At 41.7% G+C, this 19,288-nt stretch overlaps 2 protein-coding genes across 3 annotated transcripts in view; one reads left to right on the top strand and one right to left on the bottom strand.

Moving 5' to 3' along the window:
• The window catches only part of LOC138966950 (uncharacterized), a 47,204-nt gene that overhangs the window by 9,353 nt on the left and 18,563 nt on the right, over positions 1–19,288 (bottom strand). The window contains exons 2-3 of the mRNA XM_070339361.1: positions 5,582–7,287; positions 427–576 (exon numbers count right to left, since the gene is read on the bottom strand). Of these exons, the coding sequence (XP_070195462.1) occupies positions 427–576; positions 5,582–5,861 (430 nt within the window). The 5' untranslated portion in view covers positions 5,862–7,287. The remainder of the gene's footprint in view (positions 1–426; positions 577–5,581; positions 7,288–19,288) is intronic.
• On the top strand, positions 15,300–19,001 carry LOC138966942 (amelogenin-like). Of its 2 annotated transcripts, XR_011455793.1 has the most exons (3): positions 15,300–16,038; positions 16,290–16,374; positions 18,027–19,001. XR_011455793.1 is itself a non-coding variant. In XM_070339351.1 (2 exons), exons 1-2 carry the CDS (start codon positions 15,599–15,601, stop codon positions 16,315–16,317), a joined length of 468 nt encoding a protein of 155 aa, XP_070195452.1. In that variant the 5' UTR covers positions 15,300–15,598; the 3' UTR covers positions 16,318–17,287. The 2 variants fall into 2 exon arrangements, 1 of the variants encoding a protein (XP_070195452.1); XM_070339351.1 differs by lacking the exon at positions 18,027–19,001 and having other exon boundaries at positions 16,290–17,287.

Consider the following 19,288-nt stretch of genomic DNA (forward strand, 5'->3'; position numbering starts at 1 on the left):
ATTGCACCTCTGCTGGCATATCTGTTCATTTTTCTTGTTTTCATATTGATATCGTTGACTTACAAAAAAAACGAACTTTTAATCGTCAAGATCAAAGAAAAATGAGCTAACAGGCAGACAACACGAAATGTCTCACCACCTGCTGAAGTCCAGGTTACTTACCAACGGAAAAAAATATCTGCATTAAATCAGCAACAGAAGCATTTATTTGAGCTCCATTCGACTCGCATCACACGAGCGCTTAGGCAGACAACACGAAATGTCTCGCCACCTGCTGAAGTCCAGGTTACTTACCAACGGAAAAAAATATCTGCGTTAAATCAGCAACAGAAGCATTTATTTGAGCTCCATTCGACTCGCATCACACGAGCGCTTAGGCAGACAACATGAAATGTCTCACCACCTGCGGAAGTCCAGGTAACTTACCTGCGGAAAAGGTGAGCAGACAGAGTGCGATGAGGACGCCCCGTGTCTCCTGCAGGAAGGGCACGGCCAGGTAGGCCACCAGGATCACCAGAGACACTGCGTACGTCAGCAAACCCACCACACAGAACCCTTGTGCGGCTCGCACAAAGTCTAAAAGGAAAAAATAACACATGTTTATTTCTTGTCCAGTTAGTTAGGTATATTGCACTTCATAATACGGGTATTTACATGGCGCAAACCCTAGTGTAGCTCTGAGCATCGTAAAGCATTGAGAGAAAAACGATTAAGTACAAACACAAAGAAACAATTCTGTATGCAAAGCAAATACAAGGATGTAAAAAGGAAATGAAAACAACACAAAACACAACACAAAAATATCGCGCGCGCGCACACACACACACACACACACACACGCGCGCGCGCGCGCGTACACACACACACACACACACACACACACACACACACGCACGCACGCACGCGCGCATGCACTGAAGTCTGAAACGATGGCTGTGTTATTAAAAGATTGTTTGGAAAGTGAAAGAAGGATTATTTATGACTCTGAGTTCATGCATACGGATGTGTAACAACATTACAATGATCGGTGCTCGTCTTCTACAAAACAAATCAAAACTTGACTAAATATAAAAACAAGTCGCGTAAGGCGAAAATACAATATTTAGTCAAGTAGCTGCCATTTTTCAGCAAGACCGTATACTCGTAGCATCGTCAGTCCACCGCTCATGGCAAAGGCAGTGAAATTGACAAGAAGAGCGGGGTAGTAGTTGCGCTGAGAAGGATAGCACGCTTTTCTGTACCGATCTTTGTTTTAACTTTCTGAGCGTGTTTTTAATCCAAACATATCATATCTATATGTTTTTGGAATCAGGAACCGACAAGGAATAAGATGAAAGTGTTTTTAAATTGATTTGGACAATTTAATTTTGATAATAATTTTTATATATTTAATTTTCAGAGCTTGTTTTTAATCCGAATATAACATATTTATATGTTTTTGGAATCAGCAAATGATGGAGAATAAGATAAACGTAAATTTGGATCGTTTTATAAATTTTTATTTTTTTTTACAATTCTCAGATTTTTAATGACCAAAGTCATTAATTAATTTTTAAGCCACCAAGCTGAAATGCAATACCGAACCCCGGGCTTCGTCGAAAATTACTTGACCAAAATTTGAACCAATTTGGTTGAAAAATGAGGGCGTGACAGTGCCGCCTCAACTTTCACGAAAAGCCGGATATGACGTCATCAAAGACATTTATCAAAAAACTGAAAAAAACGTTCGGGGATTTCATACCCAGGAACTCTCATGTCAAATTTCATAAAGATCGGTCCAGTAGTTTAGTCTGAATCGCTCTACACACACACACACACACACACACGCACGCACGCACACACGCACGCACATACACCACGACCCTCGTTTCGATTCCCCCTCGATGTTAATATATTTAGTCAAAACTTGACTAAATATAACAAGTCGCGTGAGGCGAAAATACAATATTTAGTCAAGTAGCTGCCATTTTTCAGCAAGACCGTATACTCGTAGCATCGTCAGTCCACCGCTCATGGCAAAGGCAGTGAAATTGACAAGAAGAGCGGGGTAGTAGTTGCGCTAAGAAGGATAGCACGCTTTTCTGTACCTCTCTTTGTTTTAACTTTCTAAGCGTGTTTTTAATCCAAACATATCATATCTATATGTTTTTGGAATCAGGAACCGACAAGGAATAAGATGAAAGTGTTTTTAAATTGATTTGGACAATTTAATTTTGATAATAATTTTTATATATTTAATTTTCAGAGCTTGTTTTTAATCCGAATATAACATATTTATATGTTTTTGGAATCAGCAAATGATGGAGAATAAGATAAACGTAAATTTGGATCGTTTTATAAATTTTTATTTTTTTTTACAATTTTCAGATTTTTAATGACCAAAGTCATTAATTAATTTTTAAGCCACCAATCTGAAATGCACTACCGAAGTCCGGGCTTCGTCGAAGATTACTTGACCAAAATTTCAACCAATTTGGTTAAAAAATGAGGGCGTGACAGTGCCGCCTCAACTTTCACGAAAAGCCGGATATGACGTCATCAAAGACATCTTTCAAAAAAATGGAAAACAAGAAGAGCAAACGCTCGATCGAGTCACTTTCGCAGTTCTGAATATTATATGAGGCATCAGATGGACAGGAAGAAATTGCTATTCACAACACAATACAGATGTAAATAATTTGATGTAAAGAATAATCCTATAAAGTTTGAATCAAATCCGATGAATAGTTTCAGAGATATGATATTTCAATTTTTTTCCTTCAAGACATACCTGTGACCTTGAAAAAGGTCAAAGGTCACCAAAGCAGACGTCAAAGTGTAGAGGTCACTGGGAGTCACGTTCACATAAAATTTGAGCCCAGTCACTTTTATAGTTTCCGAGAAAAGCCCAACGTTAAGTTGTGTGTTGCCAAACAGAAAAGGCTAGTTATCTCCCTTGTTTTTCTGATAACGTTCGTAAAAGGCTACAGATGTAAATACTTTGATGTAAAGAATAATCCTACAAAGTTTCAATCACATCCGATGAACTTTGTCAAAGATATAAAATGTCTAATTTTTCCTTTGACGCTGACCTGTGACCTTGAAAAAGGTCAAAGGTCAACGAAACCATCGTTAAAGTGTAGAGGTCATTGGAGGTCACGACTAAACAAAATATGAGCCGGATCGCTTTGATAGTTTCCGAGAAAAGTCCAACGTTAAGGTGGTGTCTACGGACGGCCGGCCGGACGGCCGGCCGGACAGACTAACACTGACCGATTACATAGAGTCACTTTTTCTCAAGTGACTCAAAAACGTATGGGGATTTCATACCCAGGAACTCTCATGTCAAATTTCATAAAGATCGGTCCAGTAGTTTAGTCTGAATCGCTCTACACACACACACAGACAGACAGACACACACACACACATACACCACGACCCTCGTCTCGATTCCCCCCTCTACGTTAAAATATTTAGTCAAAACTTGACTAAATATAACAAGTCGCGTAAGGCGAAAATACAATATTTAGTCAAGTAGCTGTCGAACTCACAGAATGAAACTGAACGCAATGCCATTTTTCAGCAAGACCGTATACTCGTAGCATCGTCAGTCCACCGCTCATGGCAAAGGCAGTGAAATTGACAAGAAGAGCGGGGTAGTAGTTGCGCTAAGAAGGATAGCACGCTTTTCTGTACCGATCTTTGTTTTAACTTTCTGAGCGTGTTTTTAATCCAAACATATCATATCTATATGTTTTTGGAATCAGAAACCGACAAGAAATAAGATGAAAGTGTTTTTAAATTGATTTGGACAATTTAATTTTGATAATAATTTTTATATATTTAATTTTCAGAGCTTGTTTTTAATCCGAATATAACATATTTATATGTTTTTGAAATCAGCAAATGATGGAGAATAAGATAAACGTAAATTTGGATCGTTTTATACATTGTTATTTTTTTTACAATTTTCAGATTTTTAATGATCAAAGTCATTAATTAATTTTTAAGCCACCAAGCTGAAATGCAATACCGAAGTCCGGGCTTCGTCGAAGATTACTTGACCAAAATTTGAACCAATTTGGTTGAAAAATGAGGGCGTGACAGTGCCGCCTCAACTTTCACGAAAAGCCGGATATGACGTCATCAAAGACATTTATCAAAAAAATGAAAAAAAACGTTCGGGGATTTCATACCCAGGAACTCTCATGTCAAATTTCATAAAGATCGGTCCAGTAGTTTAGTCTGAATCGCTCTACACACACACACAGACACACACACGCACACACACACGCACATACACCACGACCCTCGTTTCGATTCCCCCTCGATGTTAAAATATTTAGTCAAAACTTGACTAAATATAAAAAGAACTTAAAGAATAATTTGTACTGGGTGTGCCTTTGTGGAAGAACATGCATGTCACCATGTGGAACAAGTGCATGATACTGTTGTGTGTTTTGTTTTTGCACGTATGAAAGAGAATAGGAAGACGCACTGCTGTCAAATGCTGTATTTTATTCCTTACATTTACATTCTGAACTCATTAAAATATTATCTTTTTGTGAAGTATATACTTTTCATGGTGTAGGACAACTGATTGGGAGCCAAGATATAAGTAAGCGAAATAGTAAGTTAAAGTATTGAACACCTTGACATCAGAGACAGTGAGAACATGCGTATGCAGCATTTTTGCTGCCATAAATGAAGAGCGTTCTGTCTAATGGCAAACGCAACACCAGCCACCCCCATAGCAAAATCGTGCGTAAATAACGCTTTTTGTGTGTGGCACAACCGACGCAAATCACTGAAAGTAAGCACGACCCGTTCCTAAGTGAGGTGCTCCGATCTCACTAAATTTTAAATCAACAAATTAATTCTAATCATCTCTTCGTAAATAAATTAAAATTAACCTCTGCTCTTTAACACGGAAACAAAACCACTGGCGAGCAGTTAAGTAGCTCTCATGAGACGACGAAGAAAGAAATGCACCAAGACGTTTCTCTAAAGTATGCATAAGCAGACGTCTCTTTCTGGAATATTCTCACGAGATTTGGTGTCCAAGGCGTGATCCCCGAAATACCGTCCCGGGCGATATATTTGAGGACTGTATCGATCGTCTGCAAGGGAGTTCCGATAGACTGGAAGGATCAAGTGTTAATTTGTCGCCCCTTTTCTTCTTTTATGTGTGCGCGCAATGGCTCCGTCCTTGTGTGGCCCAGGGAAGGATTCGTGCTGACGGTGTACACAGCGGGTTCACGCGCACATTAAACATGAACATGGTCACACGAACATGTCTGCATGTCCGTACGCACCTAAACAAACTGACCGACAGTCCGACATACACAGACACATACAGATTGTATAAGACAGACAGACACACACACACACGCAAACAAATATATACATGGACAGCCGCAGCCACAGCCATACACACTGAGACAGAAAGACAGACGGAAAGACAGACAGAAACACACACACACACACGCACGCACGCACACACACACACACACACACACGCAAACACACACACACACGCACGCACACACACACACTTACACACGCACCAACTCACCTCTGCAGTCTCGCTATCAAGCCTTACCTGGAATTCGCTCCCAAGGTTCACACCGCCACTCGCCATCCACGTAGCTCCTGGAACAGGTTCGCCACAGGGACAGCGCCAGCCCCTGTTCGATCCCCAGCCAGTCGGTCGACGCGAAGGCCACAAGAAACAGGACGAGTCCAGTCAGGAAGGTGCCCGTGGCCACCGCGCCCATCACAGACACGGCCCCCATCCCGACAGAGTTCGAATCCCCGCTGCCCTTGCGGCCACTGCTCAGCATGGTCTGCGAGTCATGCTTGCCGGCCTCCAGTCGCTGCATGGTGTGGAGGCGGAGTGTTTCTGGCCGGTAGGACAGTTTGGCCGGTCCCCGTGGGTTCGTGCTGATGTGGAGTCTGTTGTTTTTGTCTAAGCTTGTTGTCCAATCACAAACAAACACACCTATAATGGCGACGAGTTTTAAAGCTCAGTTTACGTGATTCTTCTTGCTTTAAGAATATCCCTCCAGCCGCTTAGTAATGCGAAGACAAGGTGCTTATGTTGTGTTTTTGTGTGTGTGAAGTTAGTATATCAGTTTTGGCAGTCCCTGTTGGTATGTGCAGGTGTTTTGAACCTCAGTATCCTTGGTTTTGTTTGCTTTACGATACCACGCCCGTCGTTGCAAGGGAGTGCTCCTGGCTGACGAAGTTAGTATAACCGTTTGCTACGTGCTAAAGGCCGGGGTTTTGTCAACTTGTTCCTCCCCAAGGGAAAACGAGCACAGTCGATGACTGTAAGTTAAATCTATCAAACACTTGTTTCCAAGATGATCGGTCCCATATGTCTTGCTGGACTGCAATATCTGACACACGCTCACAGTTTATTAATATCGTTCACTGACTAACTATCTCTGACAATAATGAACGGATGAGACTTCTAGAAAGTTCTACTGGCACAGTGTCTTGTTCGCATTTCGAGACACTGCTGTATGAGTGGATCCTCTCTTTTCATGGAGCAGAAGTCTGTTTCTGAATAGCAACGGCGTTATCGGAAACATCAAACTGCAGACATATCGATCACTCCTGTTCAATTTTTTCTCCCTGCATGCTATTTTGAGACCTTCGTGTCTGCAAATAGAACTTTACAAATCATCCGTTTCATTGCCTACCTTCTCCGGCTCGCTATTTTATTGTCTGTCTGTTTGTCTGTCTGCCTAACTCTTTCTTCTTTTTGCTTTTTCCTCCTTGCGTTACTCTATTTCCTTTTCTGCCTGACTTTTTCTCTGTCTGCCTGTCTGTCTATTTGTCCATCTTCCCGTCTCAATTTCCAGAAACCTTACGAGTAACATTTCTTGTCAATGGTGAGAGAAGATGGAAGAGCTGTTCAGATTACGAGCTTTATTGTATTTGAAGACGAAATGATAGGCGAAGATGGAAGAACTTTACTCAGGTTATAAGATTTATGAGGACTTTAGATCCTGCTGACTCGTGCAGCCCACACGTTCTTCTGCTGGAAGAGTGTTCACTGGGCGAATGCTGCTGTTGATAATGCGTTATTCTAGCCTGACGTCTTGCAAGGTTGCTCAATATATACAAGATATGGAAGCATATGATGACATCTTTGTTTCAAAGTCTACATACAACTGCCAGCTTGCAGGACCCGTATGTTCTTCTGCTGAAAGAAGACACTGAAGGAATGAAGCAGTTGATGAGTTCTTGTGGCGTTGGCGTCTGGCTTGCTTGCTTAATAATGGATGGCGTTGACGGCACCTGAAACAGCAACGGCTTTATTAAACGTCTGAACTCCTTGAACCTCCCTCTCGTTAGCTTACATCTGACTTCTAGACAGCTTTTGTAACTCAAAATGCACACCCGCTGGCAAATCCTGACGAAAGCAAACTCAGTCATGGAATCACTGCGAATGATTCTCTGTCACCAGAAAGAAAATCAATCACAGCTTAAAAAAAACAAGAAAAAAAAACCGCTCATCCAAAGTCCACGCTGTTACTGCGACCCAATCTGCAGCAGCGCTAAAACAAAAACAAACGAAATATAAGCATTGTTCCACAGGTTTAATGGAATCGTTTCCTTTACCAAGCGAACCTTATCCGTCTCCGTGATTCTCCCAATATTACTATAAGCTCCGACTTGTTTGCACAGCTATTGATCAACGGAAACAGCTAGCTCAAATTTCGCACGCAGGTACGGTCCTTGCTTCCCTATACCAGAAAGCGATCGAAGCGTCCGTAGGACGTATAGCTATAATGGATAGCCCCCTGTACACCGACTCGGCACATAGCACTGAATTGTCTTCTCGCGTCTACGAAGTTTCTGGCGTACTGGCTGATGAAGTTTATTCTTAAAGTACTGCAAGAGTTATTGTATTCCTGCTTCTTCGTTTGTTCTTAGAGTTCTGTGTGCTGACCATTGGCAATAAAGCACTTTATTGTATCCTGTTTCGTGTGTTGTTCTTCGAGTGTTGAGTGATGAAGATTGTTATTAAGAGTATTCGGTGGGTTGTTCTTAGTGTAATGAAAGATGCAGATTGTTATTTGATCACTGGATAATGAAGATTGTTCACTTGTGAAGGTTATCTTTAGAGCACTGGATTGCTATGGGATAATTAAGATCGTTCATCGTTCTCAGACTATCACACGATAAAAACAAAGACGAAAGCCTGTCAGCACAGTGGTCAGTTCTCTCTATTCTGTCCGCTGCATACAAATACCGAACACACACACACACACACACAAGACGATCCCACGGTGACCTCTCTCAGCACGCTCGTTTCACATGCAGTTTTCAACTGTTATCATAGATGATGAAGATTGTTTTTATACTACAGAATGACGAAGATTGTTCTGAACGATACAGATTTCTTTCCAGAATACTGCATGATCAGGCCTCCGGCCACTGTAGAAGAATCGCGTAAGCTCAGTTGTGTAGACATACACTAGGGTCCGTATGCTTATGGGGGAAGTTCGCGACAACTCCCGAAGTTTTGAGTGACATCGGAAGTACTAGCCTCACTTTCGTATGCATGGGCCGGAAAAAGGGTTTACCTCGAAGCAAAGCGAGGAAGTAACTCAGGGTATTTTGCGACTACTTCTAAAGTTTTGAGTGACATCGGAAGTACATCCTCACTTTCGCATGCATGGGACGAAAAAAGAGTTTACTTTGGAAGCTAACGAGGAAGTAAATGAGGGTAAATGTACTACAGCCAGACCCAGTAGTAAACACGCTACTTCCACAGTTTCTCAGTGCAAAAAGGCAGGGCTTTTCTTCAGTTTTTCATGTCAAACCGAGCTGACGCTCCCAAAGAGAGAAAATAGAGGGAAAAGTCGTATCTTCTGCATGCATTTCGTGCAAATTTCCCTGAATACAAACCTGAGTTGCCAGCTTTGACTTTTGTTTGTTCTGGGTCATTGGCCACCACTCTTTCATTCCCGCTTATACGAGGGGGTTACTGTGTTTCTATGAAAATGGGCGTCGTTGTGTGCATGTGTGAGTGTGTGTGTGTGTGTGTGTGTGTGTGTTTGTGTGCGTGCGTGCGTGCGTGTGTTTGTGTTTGTGTGCGTGTGTGTGTGTGTGTGTGTTCGAGTGTTGAAGTGTAAGTTTCTGCTATTTTTTTGGTCATTGCTTTATCTGTGTGTGTGTGTGTGTGTGTGTGTGTGTGTGTGTGTGTGTGTGTGTGTGTGTGTATGTATTTGTGCAAGTGCCTGTCTGCCTGTGTGTGCGTGCGTGCGGGTATAATTGTGCGTCTGTTCCTTCATACGTTTGTTTGCGTGTTCGCGCGTGCCGTGTGTGTGTGTGTGTGTGTGTGTGTGTGTGTGTGTGTGTGTTTGTTTGTGTGTGTGTTTGTGTGTGTGTCTGTGTGTGTGTGTTTTCGATGTTATGTGTGTGTTCGACGGTGTGTGTGTGTGTTCGACGGTGTGTGTGTGTGTGTGTGTGTGTGTGTGTGTGTGTGTGTGTGTTCGACGTTATGTGTGTGTTCGACGGTGTGTGTGTGTGTGTGTGTATGTGTGTGTGTGTGTGTGTGTACCCACTCCCCACACTATGATGAGCTGACTATATTTGCGCCTTGATATTTTATTCATGTTCTTACGTTTTATGCTGTTTATTGTGATTCACCACACCCGAGTTTATCGTAATTGAGATAATAAAGTGTTCTATGTCTATGTATTATGTCTAATACACATGCACACACGCACGTAGGCTACAAAAATCCAATCTTGACTTTCAATTTTATATAAACATACATCCTCTTCACAATTAACGAGGACAAACGTAATTTACAAACACCTAAGTACAACAATTTTTCTGTTTTAAAAATTCGGACACACATTTTCTCAAATAATATGAAATTCGCTGAACTTATCTTCTTTTCACTACACCTTATATCTTGATTCCCAAAAAATGGAGTTCTGCCTTTTTAAATTTACCAGTAACACAAACATTCGCTCTGACCAAACTATTTTTGTCCAGCAGTTTTACCGATACACAATCATTAAAAAAAACACTACAAAAAGAGTTTTAAGTTAACCGACTTCGCTACCACATAAACAACCTTTTTTTATTGTCCCCAACATTCTGGTCAACGAAATCATTATTTTATAGACAGTCATTCTATTTAAGGACAATTATCACAGCTTTCGTTCAACCAGTTAAAAACAACAATTATAGTAAAAGCTACAGCGCGATCAACGTTTGCCCATTTACGAACTCGCGATGAGATTTGTTTCTTCTGGTCACCAAGCCTACCGTTTACAAACGCATGCGCACTAATTGGGATTCCCCCAATTTTCTCGACCTTGACCTCAGAACTCTCGAAGCCACTACTTCGGCGTTCAATTTAGCTCGTGCATACCGAGTAGCTGGCAACTTTGCTTTCGAAGTTCCCACTTCCAATGTCAAGGGCCTCTCGCTTGACATAATTATACGACGATATCGCATCTCAAGGGTCCTTACCCATCCAAAAGAAACCTCCAGCGCATACTACAATTGCAGGACATTCCGTTTTTAAAGGCAGCTCATTGGGAAATTATCTCAGACACAATATCGAAGACGTGAAATGCGTCAATCGAGCAACTGTCGTAACTTGGCTACAATGAGACGGTCTCCTACCTTGCACCATAGACACGGACTGTGACATTCTTGTTTAATTTAGGTGAAATGCTTACAACAGAGTGACTCAAAAGCGACAGTTCGATCAGTTACTGACCGAAAAAAACGTGCTCGAGTCATTCGGCGAAGGTGGCGAGCTTTCAAACCAGCACGACTGAATAACTCAGAATGCCTTTTTTCATCATGCCTCTATTCTACACGAGTAACATAGTGCAGTGGTAACGGTTCCGGACTCTCGTTCATTTGCTCCGGGTTCAAGTTCCGCCGGGAGCTATATATTTTTTTTATTAATCTTTTCCTTTTTAAGCCTCCGCAATTGCATTCCGGCTGCAAAAACCGGGTTTTGCCTCTGTGTTAATTTTATTCATTTGCAAAAGAAACCTTCCTATGCTTTGAAAAAATCATATCATGTCTTGACTTTCAACAGTACGCGCGTGTGTATATATGTGTGTCACTACGGCGAGTATGTGTGTGTGTGTGTGTGTGTGTGGGTGTGTGTGTGTGTGTGTGTGTGACGTGTCACTTGTGTCATCATAGTTTCAGTGTGTGTATGAGTGTAGATTGAGAGAGAATGAGAGAAAGTGAGAGAGAGTGAGTGTGTGGTTATTTGTTTGTGACTGTGTGCGTGCGTGTATGGGTGCGTGTGTGTGTGTATATGTGTGCGCGCGAGCGCGCGCGTGTGTGTGTGTGTGCAGTGTGTGGTGTGTGTGTGTGTTTATGTGTGCCGTCAGTGTCACTTGTGTCATAGTGTCAGTATGTGCAAGAGAGTACGTTTGTCTGTGTGTGCGTGTGTCGTAAGAGAGAGAGAGAGAGAGAGAGAGAGAGAGAGAGAGAGAGAGAGAGAGAGAGAGAGAGAGAGAGAGAGAGAGAGAGAGAGAGAGAGAGAGAGCGACACTTCTTTGGCAATTTTCGACCAGACAGCGTCTTTATGTTTAACAGTTAGACTGTTCTGAAATTTGGACAGAATAACCGTTCTTTCGTAAAACACTTCTGTCAAGAGTACAGCAATTTCACCATCTGAAAAAGGCGCAGAACGCCCCTCTGTGTCTACTTTCTTTTTGAGCGGCACACGTGCCTTGCCATTTTCGTTGACTGCCATGTTGATAGAAACGTGCGCATGCGTATTAGTAGGGATTCCCCCAATTTCCCCGACCTTGACCTTAACACTCTCGCTGTCACTACTTTGGCGTTCAAGTCAGTTCATGCATTGTGAACAGTTAGAAAGTTGACTTCGGGAGTTCCCACTTCGAAAAGAGGCCTCTACTTCCAGTGTTTCTTACTTCTAGTTCATGCATACGGGCCCAGGAGACTACAGAAAATCATCCGTTATCCCGTGCACAGGCGGTGTCGTCAGTTAACTAGCTGCGTCACGCAAACCTGTCCCAGCTTTTGATTGTGAGTGGTGTGCGCCAATAAGGGACGAGTGCTTTACAGCCTTACAGCCTTGCGTGACTCAATGCGTGCAACTCTCTTCCGCTTCTGCAGCTGATCAGTCCTTCTGTCGTTAGAAAAAAAACCCAGTGTTTTTTTGTTTAATGATACACCCTTTTGCATAGCGCGTAGCTTTTACCTCTGATTTGGCCGGTAACGTTTTTCAGGCGAAATCAAATACCTTGTACCTATGATCGCGCAATATATTAACATGGTCATTCAAGCTTTCGAACACATAAGCAGAAAATAACCAGGAGAAAAGTTTAAGTTAGTTTGGACATATCACGCCAGTTCAGACTGTGTTCTGTTTTGGATGGTTTTCTCTAGGGATCGCCTAGAGCGCCCAATATCGCCCGCTAGAGAATCCATAGGCGGATCCCGGGACGCCCGGAAACGCCCGCCATACGCCATGTTACCTTCTTCAATGTTGCTTACATAATACTTGCATTGCAATATGACGCATATTTGTTTTATACTCTACCCGCTTCATACAAGGTTTGAACGTTTAGAGTTTCGGAAAACTCGTTGTGGTGGCTTTGCTACGATTTATAACAGATTGAAATTGACGGGGTTACTTCCTATGTCATTGGAACTGCATAGAAGATGGCGTCATTCAGTGCGGAACGCCGAAGGTTAACCTACAAAGTCAGGTACATCAGTGGTTAAAGTCTCAGAATGCCGTAAAACAAAATCGGCGACTGATCATATAATATACCTGTTGATAGTTCGTTTGACCAGTTTATTCTTTCTAAATATAATATAACCCCTGTTTTTTGGACTTGTGCTTACTGGTTGACGTAAGAAAACGCCCGTTTCCCTTGAGAGCCAGGACTCGTACTTTGTAAGGCATACCGGTTAGGAAAAATGTTATAAATAGAACGATCATTGGTTTCTCTCATCAGAGGCAACCAACATAGCCGATCGCGACATTAATAGGTAATTTTTAATTTAGCGTTGCAGATCACATGCGTTATGTCTCATATACATTCCTTTTATCTGTAGTTATCAGCGAAGAGACACGAAATGTCTCCAAAAATTAAAATCAATGTTGACATTAAAAACGAGACGTGATTATACTGCAATTACCGGTGCACAGACTGGCACAGATTTGAAGAAATGGCCACGCAGCAGTTACCGAGATTATTACCTTCTGTCAGCTGAAAATAACCATGATGACATAATCGAAAAGGGCTTGCTGCACGCAAAGTAAGAAAGAGAGACTGCTTTTCTGACCCCTCCTCTCCACTACTTTCCCGTTGACAAGGTCAACCGAAACGATTGCCTGTAATGACAGTCGGAAGACACACCCATTTCCCGACTACGACATAGATGATTAGACATCGACTTAGTAATGCCAGGCTGCATGTGAGTACCAGTTTGACTGGTGACACGCAACTCGTAGAGAAGCATCTCCGTCAGCCCGTATGTTTAAGGGAAATTGTACATTTCGATGCACAGTAGATTTGCTCGTCAGGCTTGTGAAGACTTAGTCTGCTGCTCTGTACAATAATGACTATCGTGAAAGTTCGAAACATTTGGATTGATACATTCAGCTTCAATTAAGAGCCTAGTTCCTACCACTGCTTAGGTTGTTAAATCGACACCTTCCCCCACCCTCTTATCTCTCTTTTTTTTGCTCGCCATCTCTCTGACAAAACAAGAAAACAAGGAAAGAAGAGCAATCAAGGAAAATGGATCACTATTATTTGTGATGGAATAGAAGGGTTTTTCTGAAAGTATATTTTTCCAAGCAAAATGAGCTTGATAAAACATCTACTGTGTTAATCTCTCCTAACCCATCTACAAAAACATTAGCCTGTGAGAATACCCACAATAAACAATTAAGACTAAATAATTATAAAGTACAACTCCCCGCCATCAGACCCAATAGCCTTTATTGCTGCTTTCAGTTTCACATGCACTTACGTCAGCCCGATATGAATTAACTACATTATAAAACAATTGATCGAATGTGTTAATCTCTCTTCGAACTTCTACCAGTTCACATCTAGTAAAATCAGAAAATAAACAAGTCGCGTAACACGGAACGAACAAGGTTTGAAAGAAAATGGAGTAAGCAAATGGACAACTCTAAGTAAGCAAATGTAGCACTCTAAACATGCGTGTTTCCCCTCCATTTTATTTCAAACCTTGTTCGTTCCGTGTTGCGTCTGCTTTTTGTTGTCTTTTGTGTTCTTGTTTTTCCTGATGAAGCTTCCAGAAGCGAAAATTCGTTATCGTCTTGTGTCGTCTTTGTATCGGTGAACGGCTCAGATCATGGGTGAAATTGACACCACCAGATTAAAATGCTCATTTTAAAGCCATCCATTTGAATTAAAAGGAAACAAAGCATACCACACTGCTTAGTTTGAAATGAACAAAAACGAAATGAAAGGAACCAACAACATTGTTTTGTGTGTGTGGATTTTAAACACATTTTATTCACAAAACACGGCAGAAAATGGCGACTGATTTGTTGCACAGCGACAGTACACTTTTTAAACCCAGGCCAGTACTTTCATCAATGACAGAAGAAAGCAATGGAGGCCTGCATACTACAGTCTTATTGTTCTTTTATGTGCCTGAGGGATAAAATGCTGCAGTAAACTGACTTTTAAGACGTCATTGCACTCGGAAGATTTGTCTTCCGCTAATAACTTTGGTGTCACACGTTATGGGCAAACTTGAGGCAGGTCGCATTCTTGCAAAATATCATTAACAACAAAGAAAAGTCATTTTTAGCATAGAAATAGAAAAGCTTTACCATAATAATGTGTTTTAAAAAAGAAAAACATTATAGTGTCGGCAGAACACGACTCTCGTTAAGTCAAATGAGTTTCGTGTCACATCGTTATGGGCGGAAGATTGTGTTCAAACGCTGTAGTAGACGAAAATTGTATTGAAAAATTGCTGTCTGTATCATAATTAGCGCCCATAGACTTTTCATGCACCAAATATTGTGTGAAAATATGACGTAATTGAGAGCGTGACCTCATAGTTCGTTCCGTCAAACTTATCAAACCTGTTATGGGCGTGAGATTTTGTCAGTGATGTTCTTGTTTTGGACTTTTGCGCTGTCCCAATGAAGCTGGAACAAATCCAAAGGTAAGAAATGTTTCTTCTATTGTATCCAAAGTCATTGGTTGGAACTGAATTCTATTAAATACGTTTCAGCACTTGGAAATACGTGATTTGTAATGTTCTGTGATTCCCGAATTCGTGGCCGTCAAAGTAATGGGGTCTGTTAGTTAACTTTTTGGTGTTTTTCTTAAGCTTAAAAGCTGTTGCGTTTATTTGTCATGATGTCAACACATGAATTGTCTTCCGCGTGCAGGAACGGATGAGCACAGCCACATCAAACGTCGGTTTGTGTGTGTGCCTGCAGAAGATGTGAACAGGCACAGGCCAGAGCGGACAGGGACAAAGCCACTGAAGAACACCCAGAGACTTCACTGCGTGAAGGGAATCCAACCTTTCGTGGTTGCAACACGAGAGCGCTCTTGTTTTTGCCAGGGCTGCCAAGAAGATGCTGACTGTGAAAATGCTGAAATTGCTGGAACGTGTCGCGACTTGCACCTCCAAGACGGAGACAAGCACGGGCAGACCAGCTGCGCCCGTACACCTGCCAGATCAGTCAGCTGCGCCCGTACACCTGCCAGATCAGTCAGCTACGCCCGGACACCTGCCAAATCAGCCAGCTACGCCCGGACACCTGCCACATCAGCCCGGACACCTGCCACATCAGCCAGCTACGCCCGGACACCTGCCAGATCAACCAGCGACGCCCGTACACCTGCCAGATCAGCCAACAACGCCCGGACACCAGCCAGACCAGCCAGCTACGCCCGTACACCTGCCACATCAGCCAGCTACGCCCGCACACCTGCCAGATAAGCCATCTACGCGCGTTCACCTGCCAGATCAGCCATCGACGCCTCAACAGCTGCCAGACCATCCAGCAAAGAGGTAGACCTAAAGACTTTAACATGAATTGTAATAATGTAAATATTTCATAAGACTAAAAGTAAAACTGGTTGCAATTGCACACACTGGTTTCACTATAATTATTTTAAAATCGTACGTACAGAATCTATATTGATCACTCTCATTCACATGCACCAAGAATACTTTTTTCAACAAAAGAATGAGGAATTCAAAATTTGAATATAATACTAAAGTCAGTTCACACACTCTGACACAGATTTTCTTTTTAACAGGAAACTCAAGATTGGGGACTACGTGTGAGCCTACCTGTTGACTGTCAATGGGATTGCAGCCAAGGGAAAGCATTGTGTTGCAGTAGTAAGTTTTGATTGAGCGCATTAATGCATAGCACAACACTACACGGTGTGATAATTTCGCAATCACTTTTTTCAATTTATTGATAGCTAGTACTGTAATAGCATATTACTTAGTGTAGCACGCAATAACTGATACTGTCATCATTTTCACGAGTTTTCATTCACAAACACCTGGGAAATAAATCTCATGTTCCCGATGCAATAAATCCCCGGTTACCATAGTTGCAGGAAGCGGGCTATACATGGATGATCAAAAGCAAACCCAATAGAAACGCTCGGGGATTCTTCGGCTCTTTTCATTGGCGTTTCACCAGACCTAGACAGACGACACTACTTTGCAAAGTTCCAAAAAACGAACTGGCAAACTGGCACAAGTAAACAAAAAACAAAACTACTTCATGAAAGGTCATAAATTCATCACAAACAAATGAAACCTAGTGATACGCTTTGTCTTCGTACAAGGTCATGGAGTGCGTGTATCTGTGTTTCGATACACAGACGTTCAGAGAGACAGGAACGTCAAGTTCAAGTCAAACCAATTGACCCCTGACACACACATTTTGACCCGTGCACAAGACGCTGTATCGCTAAACGAAGCGCAAATAAGAAATAATAATAAAAGCAAAGAACAGAGCAACGAGATATGCAAACATCTAACAAAGCCGAGCAAGCAGAATGACAGGTCTAATGAAAAACAAAGAGGCACTGAGTCGGAAACAAGATCGCGATTCTTTCCTTCGCTGCACGACGCACATCTTCTGTGACCTTTGACCCAACGTACCTTGCTTGCACGATGTAAATCTTATGTGAGCTTTGACCAAACGTAGCTTCCACATTCAATCACTAAGCTTAGATATTTACAACTGAAAACCAAGGGGGTGGAATACTGAGAGGAACCTACAGAACTGTGCAACCTGGCATACTGTACTTATCCCAACATTTTATGAACTCAAAACACAGAAAGTTGCTTTCACACGCCAACATCTTATAATGTTGTTAAACCGTGTGTACACAAAGATGACATTTTTGTCAAATCATACTTGTGCGTTGACAGAGCTTTTTACGTCATGTATTTGATCTCAACTGTTGACTCGTGATTTGTAGAAATGTAAAACATTTTACAAATCGCGGGGCGCGCCGCGTGATTTGTAACCACTGTTTTACAAATCACGTGGCACACCGCGAGATATGTAAAACATTTTTTTTTTACAAATGACGTAAATGCGCCCGATATTTTCTTGTCATCTCGAAAGTCCAGGGATCTATCAGCTTGGCGGTAATTACGATGTTGAGAATGTTTTTGAGAACTCGCGTGCACATGTTTGTGACGGACACACCGACAGACAAACAAATCTGCGCTTATCACGCTTCGAAATCGAATTATAGAAAATAATAACATGTGCAGATTTACTCAAACACTTCCATTTTCATGTGGAATTTTGGCCTGGTTGACTGGGATCTGGACAACAAATATTAATACTAATAAAATGAAAAGGCATGTATTACTTTGTGGTTTTTAGGTTCGACGTAATTTGTAAAATGTTTTTACAGTTTTACAAATCACAGGTTAACATCAACTTCCATGGTAGTAAATAAATATAATACTCTGCAACGGATTTAGGGATGAGTCGGTACTTATTGTATTTGTTCCAGATCGACAAGCTGGAAGAGGAAGGTGTTCAGGTCCGGTTGATGAAACGTGTGAGGAGCCACTACGTTTTCTTGGGATTGGATGACAAAACCTTCGTGTTCCATGAGGAAATTGTCAAGAAAATGTCTACAGTATTAGCAGAATAGATTCAAAGGGCAAACATTTTTTTGATTGACCTGCACCGAATCACTCTTTGCCCTACAAAGTCCAGAAGATGTGGGTCTTGTACGACCCATACTTTCTAACTGTGACAGGGTGAACTGCCAACACTCATAGAGTTATGTTATGTCCGGTCATTTAATTGTTTTTCTCTTTCAGTCCTTATCTAATTATCTCCCCCTGACCCATTGTTTCTGCCTTCAGGATCGCTGTGTTTATTGTAAACTTGGAAGTGTGTCTTAGATGCTGGACCCTGATTGGTTAATTGTTTAAAAGGACGCGCGCTATTCCCAGATGGGGGCCCGGTAGCTCAGTTGGTAGAGTTTTTCGTTTCATGCTAAGTCACTGTATAATGTTCCCCCATGTAATGCATATCAGAATGTTTGTCTCGAGTTCTACTTTTTATGTGTATGATAAATACGTTTGCCGATTATCTCACTGTGGAGAGGTATGTTATTTTCTGCATCGAAGAAGTTTCAGTGCTTTCGCTAGAACTGTTATTTTTCTATCCTATTAAATAAATATCGGTTTTTACGTAATGTTACTTATTTTGCTGGAAAGTTAAAGGTCGTAGCTTTAATTTGATGTATTGGTTGTTAGAATTAGTTATGTTCCTTTTTTGTCAACTGAGTGTAAAGGTATTGCGAGAAACATAGACTGATTCTGTGTTTCCAGCCGTATTCAGGCCGAATTTTCCCCCTGCTAGTCAGTTCATTCCAATAAAATATGCGGCCAACTTGAATGCATTATCATAAAATATGTTGAAACAGTGTTGCCTCAATGTGTGTGGATGCATTGGAATGTCTTGGTGTCTACGTTATGCGTGTACATAAGATAAGATTTGATATAACAAAATATTAACGGAAAACCGTTACAGCGACCATTTTCTGTTTCGTTTTGCTCTTAGTACTGAAACGAATACAGATGAGGGTTTCTGTCATTGTTCTGTAAAATGTGGGGAGCCTGCTACCTAAGGTGTTAGATTTATTGCACATCAACTGCAGCTACCCGGCAAAAACACCATCCAGAACCACGATCCAATATGGCGGTCACTCTCTTTTACAGGCTAAATCAGCCTGACTGCCCGGTGGATTTACACGGAATG

This window comes from Littorina saxatilis, linkage group LG5 (genome assembly GCF_037325665.1).
Source record: "Littorina saxatilis isolate snail1 linkage group LG5, US_GU_Lsax_2.0, whole genome shotgun sequence".
NCBI lineage: Eukaryota > Metazoa > Mollusca > Gastropoda > Littorinimorpha > Littorinidae > Littorina > Littorina saxatilis.

Coding starts and splice junctions, on each gene's coding strand:
- LOC138966942 (XM_070339351.1), top strand. CDS start 15,599: ATGCTGACTGTGAAAATGCTGAAATTGCTGGAACGTGTCGCGACTTGC. Junction 16,039..16,289: donor CCAGACCATCCAGCAAAGAG/GTAGACCTAAAG, acceptor TCTTTTTAACAG/GAAACTCAAGATTGGGGACT.